Below are 20324 nucleotides of genomic sequence, written 5' to 3' on the forward strand. Positions count from 1 at the left end.
ATATGCGTTTTCTAGTGTTTTCGTAGTTGTGGTATTATTCTACAGGAAACTGCAGATTTGGAACATTTTCCGGCATTTAATGGAGCCACCGCGAGCATTGGAGTTGAAACGTATTTATATGATCGTGTTTAGAAGCCCAAGACCGTAATTGATGATTCAATCCGGTGATTAAGGGCTCAATGAGGAAATTTGGAGCTTGGGCAATTCGATCCAAGAAGGATGACGAATTGGGCTAAGGTAATGAGGCCCAAAGGACGAAGAAGTGTAAGCCCAAGTATCCGCCCGATCGGGCAGTGCTCGCCCTGAGGCGCGCCCGGCCGGGCGAGAGGAGAAGGCCCGGGCACGCTTCGCCCGGATGCGCGCCCGACCGGGCGCGAGGAAGCTTTAGGAAGTACAAAAGGCGCGCCCGGCCGGGCGGCCCTTTGCCCGACCGGGCGCGTGTTTCTGAAGGGAATTTTATTTTTCTTTCTTTTGTAATTTCTATCTTTGGTTTATTTTTAGTAGGAGTATAAATACGCTTTTTAGTGAGCAATTACGGGTCTTTAACGCTTTCATTAGTATTAGCTAGTAGAATTTTCTCAAAGATTGGATTTTTCAGTTTTCTTTAGTACTTGAGTACTTTCTCTCTCTAAACCTTTTGATCAATAAATCCCTTATTTTCCGTTAACTCTTGGTACGATTTCTTGCTTACTTTATTTTCGCAATTCAATTAACTTGTTGTTTTCATGCATTCCTTGATTACTATGATTAGTTTAGATTTAATTATGTGTGAGTAGATTTTAATTCTAGGGTTGTGGGGATCCATGAATAATACGAAGGGGTAAATTTATTATTGTTTAATTATTGATGATTGATTGATTTCCTATTGATTGATTTAATGCTATGCAATTAGATTAGGCCTGTTTAATTGTATGAGTTTTGCATTATTGATTCGAGATTCGAGAGATGAGAATTGATATTTAGGCTTAGTTTCAATAGGCATGTTAATCTATTAATGGTTAGGTCGAGATTCGAGAGATGAGATTTAATACCAGTAGATTGATTATGTGATTATAATACGTAGCGACAGCCCTTTATAATCTGGTTAATTTATGCATTGATAATTGATCGTATGTTTTACCCTGGAGTATTATTTATTGGTGAACCTATACCCTAGAGCTCTTTATTATTGATTATTCTTTTGATTTATTTGCTTAGTTTATTATTAGTTTAATTCACACAAACACAATTTGGTTACTTAATAATTTAGATTATAATTATTGATTAGGAATAAAAGAACACTGTTTCCCTGTGGATTCGACCCTACTTCCCTATCTACTTTAGTTAGAGGACTTAGGTAAATACTTTTGATTAGGTGATACGACTAGATCTTGTCAGTACTCAAAGTTGATGTTTGAAATATTCTCTACAATGGATCTTGGTTCAAAGATTCTCAACAAGCTGGGATGGGATGGTGCTTGGATAATGATGACCCGTTGGATGATCGGATCATTGGTGGAAGTAACTTCGGGTTTGCACTTTGGCTTTACACGCGGAGGCATTGGCATGCATGTATGGGTTACAATGAGCTTTTGATCGAGGGTTTCATTCCTTCACGGTTTTTACTGATTCATATAATTGTTACCCTTCTTTGGGGGGATGAGCAAGGTAACGTTGCTTACTTTTGGCTCATGCTCATCAAATAGCTGGAGAAGCGGCGGTTAATTTTATTTGCTTTAGTATTAATATGTTATCTGTTTGTATCCTTTGTCCAAAAAAAAAAAAAAAAAAGAATACGGTGCCCCTTTTCTACATAAATAAAGCTCTTATGCTCAAGTACTACGCATGTGAGTAGAAGAAATATGAAGAATGCACCTAATATTGTAATTTCCTAATAAATACTCTAATATCATAGATATGTTACGTTACTAGACATACGAGGAAGACCTATCATCATTTTCTTAGTAAATTGAGTGATACCATCTTTCTTGTAGAGTTTTAACATAGGAAAAATTGAGTATACATTTGTGAAAAAGATTAATTATATATAAATGGCGATTGATTAGGTACAATATTGTATCCAAGCTCTTGATTGTTGTTGTTTTTTTAGTCTCATAATCTAGCTATAATCAGTCGTGATCAAGTTTTTAAATCATAGTAGGCTATCCATCTTTTTTTTTTTTTTTTTTTTTTTTTTTTTTTTTTTAACCCTTGGCTAAAAGTTATTCAAACTAGTTAAAAACTACCCTTAATAAAAAGTATTGTATATCGGTGCATACAAATTTTTTTTGAACCTAAGTCTCCCCCGAAGTACCTAGTAGATACTCCTCTTTTTTTGATCTTTAAGGAACAATTAATCTTAACTCATCGGTGACAATTGAGTTGTTCAAATCGAGTTTAGATCAGGTCAATTTCGAGTAAGATGCATGCAACCTGATTTTCGGGTTCACAAGTTAGGGTACAATGTGTTCGGTTCACCTTTTAAAAAAAATCATGACTAATGAAGTTTAATTAGGGTTGATTAGGTCCAATTAGATGTAATTATAATATGAAAAGCAGGGGTAATCAGGTTTTATAAGTTAACTTGTATTGTAATTAGTGCTGAACAAAACTATCCGAAAATCCGAAAACTTAATCTGTAACCAATCCGAAATTTAGGGTACCCGATCTAATAACATTAACTGTTCGGGTACCCGATCCGATAATTTGTTATCGAATATGGTATTGGGTATCATTTTAAGATAAGAAAATTTTTCTTTTTTTTTTCCTACTTAAATCTATTTATCCAAAATCAAAACTCTTACTTTACTTCATAATCACTTTATTATATGAATGATTAGTAATATATAATTAATAGTTTGTTGTTAATTACTGTTGAATGATATCATAATAACTACATTATTAAGTTTAATTATCATTATTGGATATCATATAGGGTACCCGATAACCGATCCGAAAATTCGGGTACCCGAAGTTCAAGTACCTGAACTTAATGGTTCGGTTTATGGATATCATTTATAGTGATATTGGTTATCGAATACCGACCCAAACCGTTAGTGTTAACGATTCAGCAGGTACCCGCTCCATGCTCGCCCCTAATTGTAATAAGTTCAAGTGAATATAATAGAACACACCCTTAATCATTATCTTAATCCTTAATTTAGTTAATTTATTAGGAAAGTTTCTCATAAGTCCTTCCAAATACTGTGTTATCTCTTTCTCATTAAAAAGAGTACAAATAAAAGATGCCAAATCCGGTGTTGAAAAGCTTTTTGGTATAGGGAATATATAGCATCATCATATCATTCTTTTATATCTTGTAAAAATTAAAAGGGAATCCTTAAGAATTCTATATCAGAAAATCCCACTTAGAAGAGGCCGAGCAGAAAGCTACTTTTCATTTTCTCCACTACTGATCATATTAATATGTCATTATCATGCACTAATAATCAATTAGTCTTTACCCATTTATGGAAGAGATTAAAATAAAAAGTAGTTTTTTCTTCAAGAGTAACTGACTCTTTTGGTTTCTTGTATACAAGAAAGAAATAAAAATACCTACGTGAGAAACTACATAAAGTAAATTTAATTAAAATGCGATTAGAACTACTAATGGGGTTCACCAAACCCAAAAGGTTAGGCTTTAATGAAGATATGTTGTTTAAAGTTAATGCATATGTTATCTTTCATTGTAGAAAGGCATGTACAAATTGCACTAATAATAATTCCTTAAAAGGTGATTAAAGGTGTTTCTTTATAGGTGAGAAAAGGTATTAATTAGCGAGAATATATATTGACATATCTATTAGCATGATCCTTTTGTTTACTTTCTTGCACTCTATTTGGCATTAACATGATTTCTAATTACACATACAATACAAGAAATAATTTAATTTATTTTTAAATAGCTCCATAATATTTTTGTAAATTATTATTTGAATTTTCAATTATGAAAATCAAAATACTATAGATTAGTTATTTGCTAATTATGTGTATACTCAAAAGAAATATATGAAGCATTAAACAGGTAATTTGTGACGAATGTCAATTGTCAACTAAGTAGATAATACCTGCCTCTCATATACATCATTTACCTTATCACTTCTCTAAGGAAAATCTATTTACTTCAAAATCATTTTCACCAACGCAACCAGTATATATACGTTGAATGTATATGTATGTAGTGTGGGAGATCGAGTTCCTTATAACTTTATAAGTAAAGAAAAACAAGGAGTACTTTCTAATGATTATTTTAGGTACGTAATATATGTCGTATCTACTATATACGAGGTATAATTTGATGATTTGAGACCAAAAGACCCAAAGCTATATACAACACGGGAGTTAAAGCTCGAAAACACTATTCATAAAATAAAGCCATTTATTTTGAAAATTCTATAGTAGAAAAACACAACTTTTAAAATTGGATATCTGTGATTTAATGATTTTTAAATTATTTTTTAATGCTAAAATTAATTAAAATTCATTTTTCTTATTTTAGGAATTCATTTTAAATTTTTGAAAATTAATTATTCTAATTTTGAATTTTTTTTTCAAATTAATTTATGAAATTCAGTTTTGATTATTAATAAAATTAAATCTCAGATAATTAAATTAAATTTTTTTCAGGAAATAATTAAGTTGATTTTTAATTAATGTTGCCATTAAAAAATAATTTAAAAATCATTAAATCTGAACCGTTCATTTTTAAAATTATGATTCAAATGACAACCATAGAATCATCCCATTATTTAGCTTTCTGAGTAAACTAGGAAAGGAAATTCTAGTGTAGTAAAAGCAATATATAATCACATAATTTCCTTAAATGCATGTCATCTGGCCATCTGGGTCCTATCGATCTTCTTATCCGTAAATTAATCAATATAGTTAGTTGCCTTTACTAAATGCAGATGGCAACTCATGAACAAAGACATCTAAATGACGATTTCCCAAAGATTATCTTCTGCAACAAATTGCAAGTAGCTAGCGTTATATTTCATGTATGGGTACTATATGCTCTAGACTTTATACTATAATTTTATATATAATCCCTTTTAGCATTCACTGCAATAACTTCTATTTATTTATCCAATCTTCATGTGGGTATTACTTGAATGCACTCAAAGTCTCAAACTAGCTATTTCTTCGAGGGGATTTTTTTTTTTTCTTAGCAATTTAATAATAAATCATGGTAATGGTAATGTTAATTTGTTTGGTACTGTTTTAGTTCAAGATGTCACATATAAATTTGGGATTTGTTAAACATCGCCCGCGTTTTTCTACATAAAGCCCACATTTTTTAAAAATGTTGACATTATTGCCCTTGTTTTAATTTTTACCGAAAATAAAATTTTTCACTCATAAAAAATGTGGAGTAGGACTGGATCGCCGAGTGAAACCGAAGAGCCCTCAACGTCGGGTAGATGCACCGGAGAGACGCCGTTGACGCCGGAAAAGGAGGTACGAAGCCATCTAAAACCACGAATTGGCGGCTGGCGTCCTGCCGGGACGCCGTGACCGTAGTGGTGGCGCCTAGCCAGGACGCCGCCACCGTAACTCTAGCGCCTGGCCAGGACGCCGCCACCGTGGCCGTGGCGTCTGGCCAAGACGCCGCCGCCACGGTGGCGGCGTCCTGGCCAGGCGCCACCGCCACGGTGGCGGCGTCCTGGCTAGACGCCACCGCCACGGTGGCGGCGTCCTGGCTAGGCGCCACCACTATTTTTTATTTTTTATTTTTTAATTTAATTTAAAATTTGTTTATTTTTTTTTTTTTGTGTTACAATTTTTTTCTTTTTTTTTTTGTTTTGTTTTTAATTGTTTTAATTTGTTTTTGTTTTTAATTTATTTATTTTTTATTTTTTTTTTTACAATTTTTTTCGTTTTATGTTTTTTTTTTGTTTTTTTTTTTTGGTTTATTTTTATTTATTTAATCTAAAGTTTTGTTTATGTTTTTTATTTTTGTGTTTTGTTTTTTTTTTTTTTTTGAATACTTTTTGTTTATTTCTTTGTTTGTTGTTTATAATTTATTATTGTTTTTGCTTTTGTGCTAATGTTGTGTCAAATGTATTAATTTAATCTACTCTTATGTGATTATATTTATATGTTATTGTTGCAGGATTATGGTGGAGACGGAAATGATTATAGTGGGATTTTTGTACACGATGGTCTGTTCGAAGATGCTCAACAAGCGGTTGATTGGGCGAAACAGGTTGCAATTAGATCAGGTTTTTGTTTAGTAGTAGCAACTCATAAATCTCAACGGGATGGTAGAATGGATCGCATTTTGAGATGCGACCGTTATCGCAAAAGGGAGGAACGAGATTTCAGTCAAGCGATTCGGTTTGATACAAAGCGGAAAGGTTGTGGGTGTCAGTTCAGAGTAAAGGTTCGACAACACCGTTGCAAACATCTACAAGTGTGCAGTGATGCATTTCGGCCTTGGTTTGCATGGTCGAGCTTACTATCCGTGTACCACGGTTCTGCCTTGGTGTTCGCGTGAGACCGTCACCAGACCGGTAAGAGAGGTTGCTATTGGATTTCTGGGGCCGTCATACAGACATTTCATCCGACTGGACCTGTCACCCGATTTTCCGGTCCCACCGATTATACCAACGTGGTACACCATTCGTACAGCAAGCGTAGAGGGCTGGGATGCGTTATATCATGACCGGGTGCAGCAGTGGAACAATCTAGTTGCCTTTTCTATGTGACCTAATATTGCTATTGCTATGTTTTTCCCATTTATTTAATTTTCGGATTCTAATTTTCGTATTTAGTTTTCCCATTTAAATGTGAACCTGTATTTAGTTTTCGTATGCCCACTAATTACAACTTAAAATAAAAGTTATAAAAACTAAAAATATAATGTCAAATTCTAAGAACTTAAAATAATAATTATAAGAACAGATAATGTTAACTTTTACAAACAACTAGGAAAATGTTTTATAAATGCACTGCCGACATATCAATAATCTCTCTGTGACGCCCACTGCCACTGCTCAAGGGCCCGTTCCAGTTCATCAATAACAGCTCTGCCTGTTGCAGTCGTCATGTTGTCCCTCTCCTCAAAAAGTCTGTGTCCCAACTGCGTCATCTTTCCCATCCACTACACATAACAAAACACATAAAATTCAATAACGACGTATTATGAGACGTATTATATGAAAAAAAACACAACTACAAATGTTTTATGAGACGTACCGCATCCACGGCAGTGGGCGGTGGCACATCATCATCATCGGCGTCGTCGCCGTGGTGGACGTCTCTGATCAACCTCGGGTGCGAGTGCCGGTTGTACCACTCCATGTAGTGCTGGTCACACATGGCAGCCACCCCAGTTGGCGGCCGCTGCAACTGCTCAATCCATATGCGGGCAACCATCGGAAACTGCTCCCACGTGCCAATCATGCTTGCCGGCCATTGGACGACGTACTCCTTCAACGACGCAGATCGGACGGCCTTACTGGGCCATGCTGGTGGAGGAGGAACAACTTGGACATATCCAAGCTGGCGAAGACAGCGCTGCGGCATGTACGCCTCTACGATCTCACGATACTGAATCAGTCCCGTGTAGAGGGTCCTGGGTACCCTATTACTAGGGTTCTGGCCGAAAGGCATCCAGTTCACCTGCACATTTTTTAAAATTAGTAAGATTCATACAATAAACACATCAAACTATAAAAGTAGAAATAATTTAAACACTTTACCTCTAATGGGGACATCCTGTCAAGCAATAACCGTATCGATCGCAGGCGGTCAATGGACTTCTTCTCGACACGCGGACTCCACGCACAGGCACGTGGCTGGCCATCCCCAATAGGAACCGGGTCGCGGTGTGGTCGAAACGCCGGGAAATACTCGTATATCCACGTCTGTAACAACGTCATACATCCAGTGATACCTGCCGCATCAGCCCGGCTCGAGAATCCTAACTGGCGATACATGTACGCTAATGTAGCCGACCCCCAAGAAAACTGGCCTACTCTGTCGGGCTCACACGCGTCAACTATGTCGCGTGGCCTGAGCTTGTTTCCGCTCTTATCCGGAAACAAGGTACACCCGAGAAGAAGAAAAACATATGCAGCCAGCTGTGTGTCCTGCGTCCTACGTGAAGTGGGGTGCAAACATCGCTGCAAAACTGCTGCGATCTTAACACCGCCGTGATCCCACACACCAAGTGCCGCTGTGTACAGCGCAGCCCTATCCACCGCCAACAGCTCCGCCAATAAATCTGCCTGATCCGCATCTGTGACAACAGATGCTCGGTTTCCCTCTACGGGAATCCCAAGGATGGCCTCGACGTCATGCAACATGATCGTCATCTCACCGAACGGAAGGTGGAAAGAGTTCGTGTCCGGCTGCCATCGCTCAACGAAAGCCGTGATCAGCGTCGAGTCAATCCTCTCATGCATGGTGGCAGGAAGGTGGCTCACTCTAGTGGCCCTCAATCGGCCGACCATCTCGCTCTCCTCCGGCCAAGCCTCAGCCCAACTACACAAGAAGTTACAAGTCCTCTCCCGGGTTTGGCATTTCAAAATGCCGCTATCCAAAGCCCGCTCTTGGTCCTCCCAAATACGGGTAGCGATGTGTCCTAGAAAGCTAGGAATCACACTCCCGTCTATAGGTCCCCCAGCCACCTCGCCCCTCACCACCCAAGAATCATTAACGGCCCTCGACCGTTTTCTGCTAACCGCAGACACAGTGGACGCAGATGATGTGCCAGATCTACTAACAAATCTACCATCTCTACCCTTACGCACGTCTACCCTACGCGTCTCATACACATCATCAAGCCTCTGACTGAATGGACCGTAATCATCATATGGTCCACTCTGATCGTCCACATCCTCATCTGCATCCTCCTCCTCCTCCTCCTCATCACCATCATCATCTTCATCATCCTCAGAATAGTGCACCCGTTCTCTACGAGCCGAGGCCGAAATACCACGGGATCTAACGTGTCTGGGCCCCGAGCTCTCCATTGAGTTCATCGTACTTCTCATAATGTCCATACTCTTCCCAGCCCCAGAACGAAAATACGATGCCTAACACAAAATAACAAAACATGTAATATGCAATATAAACATGTAATATAAACATAAAAAAAGTAATTAAAATAAATAAATAAAACAATATACATATGATGGAAAATAAATTAAAAACATTACAAAATATTAACAACCTAAAAATAAAAAAATTAATAACCTAATAAATAAATAAATAAAAAATTGGAAAAAACAAAGCAAAAAAAAAAATTACCCAAAAAAAACAAATTGGAAAAAACAAAGTGAAAAATATAAAATTATAAAAACTTAAAAAAAGAAGAACATCAAAATTTTAAAAAAAATTTATAACAAAAAAAAGGGAACATAAAATTTTTTTAAAAAAAACCAACAAAATTTAAAACAAAATAAAAAAAAAATCAGAAACATAAAATTTAAAATTAAAAAAAAGAAAAACAAATTTAAAAAAAAATCAAAAAAAAAATAATTATTTTCGAAAATTAAATTTCAAATTTAAAACCAAAAAAAAATTAAAAAAAAAAATAAAAAGGCGGCGGCGCCTAGGCCAGACGCCGTGACGGTGGCGGCGGCGTCTAGCCCAGACGCCACTACCACGGCGGCGGCGCCTAGGCCAGACGTCGGTGCCGTGGTTCTGGCGCCTGGGCCAGACGCCACCGCCACCGTCACGGCGTCTGGCCTAGGCGCCGCCGCCGTGGTAGTGGCGTCTGGGCTAGACGCCGCCGCCGTGGTGGTGGCGTCTGGCCTAGGCGCCGCCACCGCCTCCGACCTTTTTTTTTTAATTTTTAAACACAAAATTAATAAAAAATACCTTCTCGCCGGAAAACCGCTGTCCACCCGCCGCCTGTGCCGCCACTTCCTTGCCGGGCCGCCTCGACATCGCTCGGAAAGTTTTTTAGAGAGAGAAAGTGGAAGTAGAGAATTGAGAGAAGAAATTGTGTTTTTTACTTTGAGGGCAAAAGTGACAATTCACTCTAATTTTGTGGGCTTTATGTGGAGATTCGCGGGCGATGTTTAGCAATTGAGATAAATTTATCATCATTACTTATTGATAGAGTATAAAACATATTTCTGGGCCTCAACTATCAACTTAAGCTATTGGTTGAGATGACCCTTTAACATGGTATCGGAGCCAGCGTGACACAAAGGTCACGGGTTCGAATCTCATCCACCCCCTACTTTCAAGTGGAATATTAAACGCTGGGTATGAGGAGGACCCATGCTGCTGCATCCACACTTCTAGCCCAACTAGCCCTCCAGTAATTTCTCCCATTAAAATTAAAAGAGGATTAAAGGTCTAAGGTTCAAACGAATGATAAAAAGTGTCTAAATACGAGGTAATCAATATAGAAAAAGAATATACTTTGTAAAAAGTACAATTGATATAATTCGTATTTCCCCATATATATTTTGTTGAGAATCTATCATAAATATATTTAGTAGTTTAGCTCTATATTTCTTCTTCTACCTCTTATACATAACTCATACGACTATGCTTTTATTAAATATCTATAGCAATAAAAAGGATGCCAATTTTAGAGTAGGAAGCTAGCTAGGCCAAACAGTTATACATGCGTAGTAAAATATTACTAAGCAAAATTAGTCCAATAATTATATGCCCTATATTTTCAAAATCTCGTATAGGATTTGTGTTATGAATTAGCATGTGATAAATCTGACACCTAAAACTAGTTAAAGTCAACTACTACTATTAGTGGATGAATATTCTCCAATTTTATGGTAAAGATTCCAATGTATTAATTTTAAATTGTGTTAGCTAGGATGGTTAATTTCTTCTTAATATCCACATGCCAAGGTGGATATTAATTGTTATAGTACTAAGTATTGATCGATTAATTGACCTAACAAATGGTAGAGATGGAAACCATTTAGTGAATTGATGATTGTCAAAGAAATTAAAATGACTCACTCTAAGCCTTTAACCAATAGTGGGCATTAATGAGCTCCTTTAATGTTAAGATGATGTGTGTTTTTGGTTAAGAATATATAGTATACCTTTTTTAAGAAAAAAATTCAAATTATTAATACGAGTACATTATTGGATGGCTATACTTGTATACAAGTATATATTAGAGCACAAACAAGCGTTCATTGAAGTTGATCTTGATCAAACTCCACAAACAAGTTGAAAAAACCTAGAGAAAACTACATCGAGCTTGAGAGGTGCATACATAATCAAAATTATTTGACGAGAACAAGAACTTTAAGTTGATCCTTGATTAAGATACACTACTGTACCAATTTTTTTCATAAAAGGAAAAACGCAAAGGAAAATAGTGGAGCACAAAAGAAGAGAAATGCAACAAATTACAAATGGATGGAAGTGAGTGCACAAAAACCTAAACAGAAAAAGCTGCTCTGGCTTCAGAGATTCCTACTGAAAGTTTTATATACTCAACCAAAAAACATTAAGCATGCCAACAACAACATGCCCATGCAAAGGTAAGAATGAAAATCTACCCTCCGATTTAGACACAGAAAGAGAAAGATACTACTCACTCACTTTTTAAACTTTGCTTTAAATGACAAAATTAATTAAAACTTTGCTTTGATATTTGTGCCATAGGCTTACCAAAAAGCCTGTCTCATCCACAAACTTTCACATCATAAAAACATCAAAACAAAAAACAAAATTTGCCCATTATTTCTAAATTAAATTTACTTGCATTAACCGTATTACTCCCTAGTCTCGGCTGAGGTGAGGGCGGGCTAAGCCTGTGCCTGCGTGACTCGTGTTTAAGTGGGTCATGTTTAAAATTGGCTAAAAGAAATAGTAGTACTCCGTATTACGTGTTATATGGAGTGTTAGAACTACGTCAATCATTAAAAATTAGTCCATATATGAACCGATCATATATACTTTGTTAGGTTGGGTCGTGCTAGTGTGGTGCCTGACCGTTTAGTAATACTTTGAATTTATATATTTGGTAAATTAGTACTTTAAAAAAGCAGGCCAACATGTAAGCTGCCCCGTTGTGATCATGCCAACTTTTAAAAATGATAGTTATGCACCATTCATGGCCTAATGACATGCCTCTCATACTGTACTAGATTTTTGGTAGGCTGCTAGGCTCATATTGGGCCAAGCTAGACCATTCTCATGTCGACCTGGTTGACTCTCATATATATCGGCCTAAATTTTTTTATTTTATAAAACAACACACATAATCAAATAGAGTCAAATGTAATATTAACTGAAATAATTAAAATAAAAAACTGTAATCATTATTTTAAAATGTAAAACATCCAACAACCAACGACTTATACATACAATCGATAACCAACAACAACCAATTGTTAATCAAGAACTTAAATCCTAGGGCTATCAATATCGTAAAGCAAAACCGGGAATATTAGTTAAAAAGTAAAAATTTCTTTAAATATAAAAAGTTATTGAAAGAAGGGAAGTAGAAGTACACCCAAAAGAAAGCTTTAAGTTGGAAAACAAAAACAAAAAACACCCATATTTGTGTATCTGTAACAACTTTATGGCAGAATAAAGAAGGGTTTATTGACCTGTTACTTGTCCTTGTTACCTTTTGAAATGAATGTCATCACCAAACAAAAAACCATTACAGCACCATTTTGCAGACTCACTACTTCTCATTTAATGCTAAAAGTTGGTCCTTGTGTGCCCATTTTTCACTACCAACTTGCAAAAGTAGCGCACATTCTTTTTAATTCATTCTTAAAATTAAAAAATAAAAATAAAAAATAGAAATACACCGTGTGGCCAGCCAAGCCATCAAGGGGTTATTTTGTTAGTGTTGGTTACTCGATCAGTGTTACAAAGGTTATTTCGTCAGTGTTACAAATTTACAGGAGTTAATCTTTCAATGTTATAGGTCGATCAATGTTATAGGGGTTACTCGATTAGTGTTACATGGGTTAGTTTGTTCTTTTACAAGCGGTCACATGATGTGACCAACCACACACAAAACGCCCGGATAGAAATAATCTTAATTTTTTGTAAGGAAATACTACCTCCGTTTTTATTATCTGCAACGATTTGACATAAAATATGAATAGAATATGACTAATCGTTGCAAATAATAATAATAATAATATAATAATAATAATAATAAAATAAAAAATTAAAAAAATTAAAAAAAGCGGAGGTAGTAGAAATAATGTTATGTGTTTTGGAAAAAAAAAATGTTATGTGGACTAAATTTTTATAATGTTGAATGTCCTATTCTATAAAGTTTTTATTAAGAATGACTTTTTGCAAAAGCCTCTAATCACTCCCACAACTTATTTATAATGAAGAAACATGGAGTGCAACTAGGCGTATAACTATTATTTATTTGGGATGTATATATGGGAGGGCTAATTGGTAAATTTATATTATTTTTTTTATCATTACAGTGGTATATTTAATGTACTATTATACATATATTTTATACTACTAGAGTATAGATTGTTTTATTAGTACTATTTATAGCCATTATAGGTAACAGTAGTACAATATTTGATGACAATTTATATACTTATTAGTACCACTAGAAAAACATTTTTCACAACTCTTTTGTCTTATTCATGCTATTTACTTGCCATGTAAATAGCAGCTATGCGCCAATACTTAACCAGCATCATCAACCCTTTTAAAAGTCATGCATTATTGTATTGTAGAGAAACTAACCTAATTTTCAAAGTATTCAAAGCATCTCTCTCTTATTTTTGGTTTCTAAGACTACCATACTTCTTAAATTTAATCTTAAATAAAAATAATAAATATCAATTGGAAAAAAAGAGATAAAGTTTAGATAGTGTTTGAACTTAGCTTGTAAAAAGAAATTCATATCATTTATGCGTTTTTACATTTTTTTTAATGATTGTCCCAATTTACCAGTCATATATCTTATTTATTCCTTTTTTTTTATTTAATTTTATTTTTAAAAGTGCTACACTATAATCGACACATGGTTTTAGGTAGTTTAGTTGACTTTAATATATTAAGATAAAAGGTGCACTTCGTATTAACTAATCAAAATATATTACATTGATCAAAGCTATTATTAATTAATCAAGAAAATAGGAGTATTTTTTCTTAAACGCAAAAAAAAAAAAAAAAAAAAAAAAAAAGAAAGAAAAAAAAAGGAGAATTGAAGATAAAATAAGGTGCCAATTGATCATACAATATGTTAATAACCAAAGTTGTGTATTAACAAATAGTTCACCCGTCACTTTTTAATCACACTTGAATTCCTTTTTCTAGAGAAAAATGATCAAAACCTATGAATTAAAAAGTAACGGAAGGATTTTTTTTTTATTTATTATTATTTTTTTTGAATCGCATAACAGGAGTATAAATATCCCATTTGTTACAAATTTTTAGAAAATGGTGGAAATATGGAAGGAATTTTTACTTATTTTCTATCAAAAACCATACCCAAATTACCCCTAAAAAAAGAATAGAAAGGAGAAGAAAAACTCTTAAAATACAGAACTCAAAATGAAAATCATAAGTGAAGCCCAATGAAAAAACGAAATAAAAAACATAATATTCATGCTTACAGTACTGGGCCACTTAGCCCGTCAAAGTACAAATTCACACACTACCCATGATTTATATTTTATACCATAGCCCAAAAATGGCCTTAATAGTTGTACTTAGGCATGTACAAAATTATTCAAGAATCCGAAAATCTGATAATTCGATCCGTAGTTGATTCGAATTTTTGGATATTCGATTCGAGTTTTCATCCGATATCCGAAATATAAAGGCTGAAATAGTGAAATATATATAAAAATTCAAATTGTTCATATAAAACTAACCCTGTATTATTAACTTATTTTAATATTCTGAATATATTTAATGATAATTTTTATTGCAAAAAGACTACTATTTTGTTCTAATATGTTGTACAACTAAGTGATAAAAAAACGGTAAAATTAGTGAAATTTGAAAAGTAATCATAATCAATTTTACTTAATATTGGATAATGGATATCCTAAGCATCCGATCCGAAAAATTTGGATATCGGAATATCGAATATCCGAAATTTTCGGATCGGATTTGGATATCAGTTTCTGATATCCAAGTATTCGGATATCTGATCCAAAATGTGATTTCGAATCGGATATCTGATCCTTGAACAGGCCTAGTTGTACTAAAATTTATTTGGACAAGTCTTGTTAGCTAAATTTATTTGAGTTTATTAGTTATTATTCTTCTTAATCAAATTTATAAAAACACTTGCACTGAATTTTAATCAAATAATGTAATACTAATATTTGTAAGGCGAAAAGAAAATGACCTTAATCTTAGCTTGTGGAGTTTAGTATTTCTTTTGATACTTTTGAATACTAAAAATACAACGTATTAATTGAAATAATGAGATAATGAAAAATGTGTGATAATTTATTTATGCCACGGAGGGAATATCAAATAATATTCTTGTTCATATTACGGAGTAGCACCCTTTTTGCCCTTCCTGTAGTAATCCTATGACCGCTCTTTGCATCAACTTGAGAGAGTTGAGACTGAGGGTTGAAGTACAACATGCTGGATAAAATACAAAGGGCAAAATCATATAGACTAATGTCGAGGTAATATAAATGCAAAGAAGAATGAACCAATTTTGCATGTTCAATTCTTTGATTATTTCGGATTAAGAAGAATGAAATTTAAGTAAGTAAAGTTCGTTGTATTCCTCATTAAAAGAAGCTAGGAAAATAACTAGAGATAATTCATGGATATTTGTATATGTACCTTGATTTGTGTCCTGTTATAAGTGTAAGTGATGTGAATCAATCCATTACTAGCCTGAATGATAGCAGGGTAAGAGAATTCCATTCCTTGAGTGTTTTCGAGTGTCAAAACTTCTGTCCATGAATCACCATCATCGCGAGAGACTCCAACCTTCAAAATTCCCCTAGAAGTAGTGTTGTAGACTAACACAAGACGGTCATCAAACAACTTCACAGCATCAATCCCTAACATATAAACTCACTTGCTCAAAGTTAGACAAAAATTAATGTACACTAGGTAACTAGTTAAAAACAGAACAAAACCTATTTTTTGTTTATGTAGCAACCTGAATCAGGATTCAGGAGTTGAGTGGGCATAGCATCACTCCAAGTACATCCACCATCTCGCGACTCAGACATGCAAACTCTACCAATATCCTCATGGGATTTCATTAGAGCGCGTAAAAGGCCTGTTTTCGTGTAGTAGGGTACTGGTTGAAGCACACTCATAGAGTGATTTGGTACCGTTATAGGACCATATTTTCTCCATGTTTTACCTAAATCTGGAGTCACCTGAACATTACGAGGCAAAAACATTTTATGAAGTACTTGAAACTGAGATAAATCTGTGACACATATGGCTATTTGTTTCGTCGTAATTACCTCCATCCAAGATGCCCAAGCATGCCAACTTTGCATAGAAGAGCCACATAACAAGTCTCCATTTTTCAGTAAAAGAGGCTAATGTAGGGAAAATGTCAAAAATCGAATCCATGTCAGTATGATAAGTTACATCATAGAGAATTAGAGATCAATAATGTTCTTCGGCAAAACTAGTTATTGCAGATAATATAAACTTGTAAATAGTTAGCTAACAAGCTAACAGAGTAGCATGAATCAATAAAGGTTGACAGAAATGCGGACTATGTAACGTATAACACGGGGCAAAAGATCTTAGGACATTTCTTAGAGTCTTACATACCCTATATAAGAACATTACGTTGATATGATACGACCATACGAGTACAAACCTTATCTTTGACAGGTCCTATAATGCCAGCAGGAAGTAGTTCTCGCTCTAACCAAGTTAGACCTTCATCGAATGAACGCCTCATACATCCGGTCCAACTGAAAAAAACAATCACCAAATGGTGAAGAGTAAGCTTAGATTGTCAATTCTGATCAGTAAGTATTATTTGAGGCAATACTTAAGATTTGGGATCGAAATTTGCAAGCATAACTCTTTCAATTAAGAGTGATACAAAATATTAGTAATTGCAAGAAAATACTTTGTACAAGATATGATTATGTACTAAAATTAGGAAATCAAAAGAGAAGAAACTAACGTTTGAAAGGATGGTCCAACTCTGAAAAATAGAAGCAACTGATTATGTGCTTTATGTAGTACAGGACTCCATACAGTAGCACTAGGTTCTTCATCAACCACAACAGGAGAGCTCCATGAACCATGCTGCTTAAAGAAGTTTAAGCTTATCAAAATAAATATACATGAAAATTCTATGGTATTCATCCTTAAAATGACTACCATTATACGAAGTACTAATTTTTTATTGGCTAATTTTTGATTTATTTTTGGTGTCAAAATTAATTATAAATTTATTTTCTTATTTTTAAAATTTATTTCATGATTAATTTATGAATTGTTTTTTAATATCACTAATAATACAAAAACTGAATTTTGTAAATTAATTAGGAAAAAATTACGAAGTATAAAGCTATATTACTCGCAAATTGTCAAATTTTCCTTAATTACCTTATACAATGTATTTCTCCTGTTCTTCTTTAAGATATTTTTTATTTAGCTAATGTTTCTTCCATCTCTCTTTTCAATTTTTCATTACATGAGTCACTTTTTTTTTTTTTTTTTTTTTTTTTTTGTTTTTGTGCATCTCCACATTGCAATTTAAAGGAAACAAGATAGGTACATAATCACATTGCATGGATTATGGTCTTGATTAGTTATTTGTTCATGCAATGAAAAAAAGAAACTAGGATTACTGAATGTTACATGCAACAAACAACTTCCAAATGCCACCTTTTTTTTTTTTTTTTTTTTTGTTTTTCTTTTGAGGGTAGGTGGGAGGTTGGCGCCTAAGAACAGAGTTCAACTGCATATTTTCTTTTCATTCTTTTTTTAATGCACACAGTTAAGCATTTGAATAACCTTTTCTTTTTCACTTTTTTTAAAATTTGTGTCAAACATTAAGTGTTTCAATTATTATATGAATCACCGATAATTTCTACCTTTAAGCTCTACCGAAGATAGATGGCCAAACACAAAATATATAAACATTGATTTGATATTCAAATTAACGTAAATATCTCAATTGAAATTCACAACCCTAAGGTGTAAGGTTTGATTCTAACTAAAGGGCGACAGGGAGTAAATAAAGGCCATAGGATATATGATTATGAGGGATTGAGGGGCTTGTTGATTGCCGGTCCGGGTCTTTTAACATGAGAGATTGTCCTTACTTGTCAGGCCATGTTTATCAATTTGTTTAAAAAAATCCAATTTATGTATGTGCTTTTGAATATTTATATCCCACAATTGTGCTTAGCCCCTAAGAATTAATTGACGATAGTATTAATTTACTTACAACATGTCGTTGTGTATAAATCTTGACATCCGAAGCTCCTTCCTTTGAGCCGCCCCAATAAGTAACCAGAAATTCATCTTTGTTGATCTACACACAAAACAACGCTAATATAATATTTCACTCGTAAATTTTTATTTCCACTATATATCTTCAAAAATTATACTCCCGTGGTATGTAAACATTTGGATTACTAAACTACTCTATGTTGTTCTCGATCTAATTGTACGTTTGTACCATCACATATAAAACAATGCATAATTTTTAATAATCCGTATGCATTGAAACAAATCTAAAGAGAACAAGCTAAGTCCGACATATAACAGTTGTATGTATTATGTTCTTCCTAGAGCTACAACCTCAATTCTACTGCATCGTGCATTGGAAAAACCAAAACCACTAGTACGTCACTATATATAACTCAATCCTGATAAACGTTAACAAATACAAGTATGAATTATATGACCCATAAATTAAAATGAACTTACTTTAAATTAGTATAAATACTACTTTCCTTGATTATACGAAGTATATCGCAAGATAGTACTTTTTTTTGTGTGGATGGCCACAGTGTGACTGGGTTACTTATTCATGGGTTACTTATTTAGGGGTTACTTAAAAAATCAAGGTTTACTTATTCTGGGGTTACTCACTCGGTTATCGCGCTTTCTGTGTGAGAGTAACCCCTAACCGACCGAGTAACCCCTGAATAAACAACCCTATAATAAGTAACCTTTGAACAAATAACTCGAGCCACACGGTGTGGACAGCCACATAAAAATTTGTGATCACCGGAATAATTGACATCTCATATCTCTAACAATAATTGAAATATATAAATTCTAAAGCACAAAACTATATGCATAATTCGGTACTCCGTATTTAATAATCACCTCGACAATGGTAGAAACGTGGCAGTTGTTGAATGGTCGAGATTCTTCAGAAAATGTGAACTCCTCTTTTACAATGGTCACCATGTTGTAGCTCTTCTTAAAACTTAAGATGAATGTGATTTGATAAGTAGCAAAGCTAAAAATTTTGTTACTCTTATATAGTTAGAGACTAGCGAGTAGCGACTACTACTATGTTTGATATGGAGTTTGGTCGTTTGGGCATTTCGCTATATATTGGGCATGCATGTACATGTACTAGTATAAAATATGGAATCAAGTGGTTCAAAATTACAAGTCATCATGTCGTCTACTCAACTCCAACTTCAACTAAGATTTTCTTATACAGAGTAGTCAACTTCAAAATACATGTAATAATTTGACTTTTTTATTAATTGATGTTTAATTTCGCCCATCAATATATCAAGATTCCACATAATTATATTAATTTATAGGTATAAATCATATACGTTGGTTAAAGTGGAGTTTGTGATTGATATGAAAAATTGGAATATGAAAATTATCACGAGTAAAATTTGATTTCAAATTTAGCATGCTGACAATGGAGGATGTGTGTAGAGTTATTGCATCTTGCATGTATTTAGAAATGGAGGATGTGTGTAGGATCATAATATCAATGATTCAAATACTATCGATGGAAATAATCCTCACAACTAAATTTATCATTATGAAGCCTCTCCAGATAGACTGTAAATTTCATTGATATGTGCAAGATCTTCTTTGAAGTTTCTTTTGTAGTCCATGTGATTTCTAATTAATGTATTGATTTTATTATCAAAAAAATTAAACAATGATAGATATAAGTGGTGATGGAAAAAAATAATTGATCCTAATTTAAACCTCCAAGGTGATTATTGAAATACTCCACCAAATTAATTACTAACCTCCAACATCGTTTTACATACTTCTTCGTTTTTTTAGTTGACACAGTTTCACTTTTACACTATTTATAAATTACACTTTGACTTGCTTTTGTGATTTATAGGTATGATAAATATAGTCATACGAGATCTTATTTTCTCCAGATATGATAATTAGAAATATTAATTGTTAAAAACATGCATTGATAAGCATGATAATAG

The 20324-nt window shown here is 34.1% G+C and overlaps 2 protein-coding genes across 4 annotated transcripts; both read right to left on the bottom strand.

The window, feature by feature from the left end:
* Nucleotides 1-6736: 6736 nt before the first annotated feature.
* Nucleotides 6737-9938, bottom strand: LOC110720622 (protein MAIN-LIKE 1-like). Its single transcript, XM_021899664.1, has 4 exons — nucleotides 9811-9938; nucleotides 7686-9023; nucleotides 7180-7605; nucleotides 6737-7084 (listed from the first exon to the last, which is right to left on the bottom strand). The coding sequence occupies exons 1-4, from the start codon at nucleotides 9877-9879 to the stop codon at nucleotides 6944-6946; spliced, it is 1974 nt and encodes a 657-aa protein (XP_021755356.1). The 5' UTR covers nucleotides 9880-9938; the 3' UTR covers nucleotides 6737-6943.
* Nucleotides 9939-13100: 3162 nt separating this feature from the next.
* Nucleotides 13101-19446, bottom strand: LOC110720623. Of its 3 annotated transcripts, none has more exons than XM_021899665.1 (8): nucleotides 19225-19446; nucleotides 18335-18421; nucleotides 17060-17187; nucleotides 16745-16841; nucleotides 16377-16454; nucleotides 16061-16286; nucleotides 15736-15959; nucleotides 13104-15528 (listed from the first exon to the last, which is right to left on the bottom strand). In XM_021899665.1, exons 1-8 carry the CDS (start codon nucleotides 19306-19308, stop codon nucleotides 15487-15489), a joined length of 966 nt encoding a protein of 321 aa, XP_021755357.1. In that variant the 5' UTR covers nucleotides 19309-19446; the 3' UTR covers nucleotides 13104-15486. The 3 variants fall into 3 exon arrangements, with proteins under 3 accessions (XP_021755360.1, XP_021755357.1, XP_021755358.1); XM_021899666.1 differs by having other exon boundaries at nucleotides 13107-15528; nucleotides 17060-17184; nucleotides 19225-19444; XM_021899668.1 differs by lacking the exon at nucleotides 18335-18421 and having other exon boundaries at nucleotides 13101-15528; nucleotides 17060-17184.
* Nucleotides 19447-20324: the final 878 nt, after the last annotated feature.

This window comes from Chenopodium quinoa, unplaced genomic scaffold, assembly GCF_001683475.1.
Source record: "Chenopodium quinoa cultivar QQ74 unplaced genomic scaffold, ASM168347v1, whole genome shotgun sequence".
Lineage (NCBI taxonomy): Eukaryota > Viridiplantae > Streptophyta > Magnoliopsida > Caryophyllales > Amaranthaceae > Chenopodium > Chenopodium quinoa.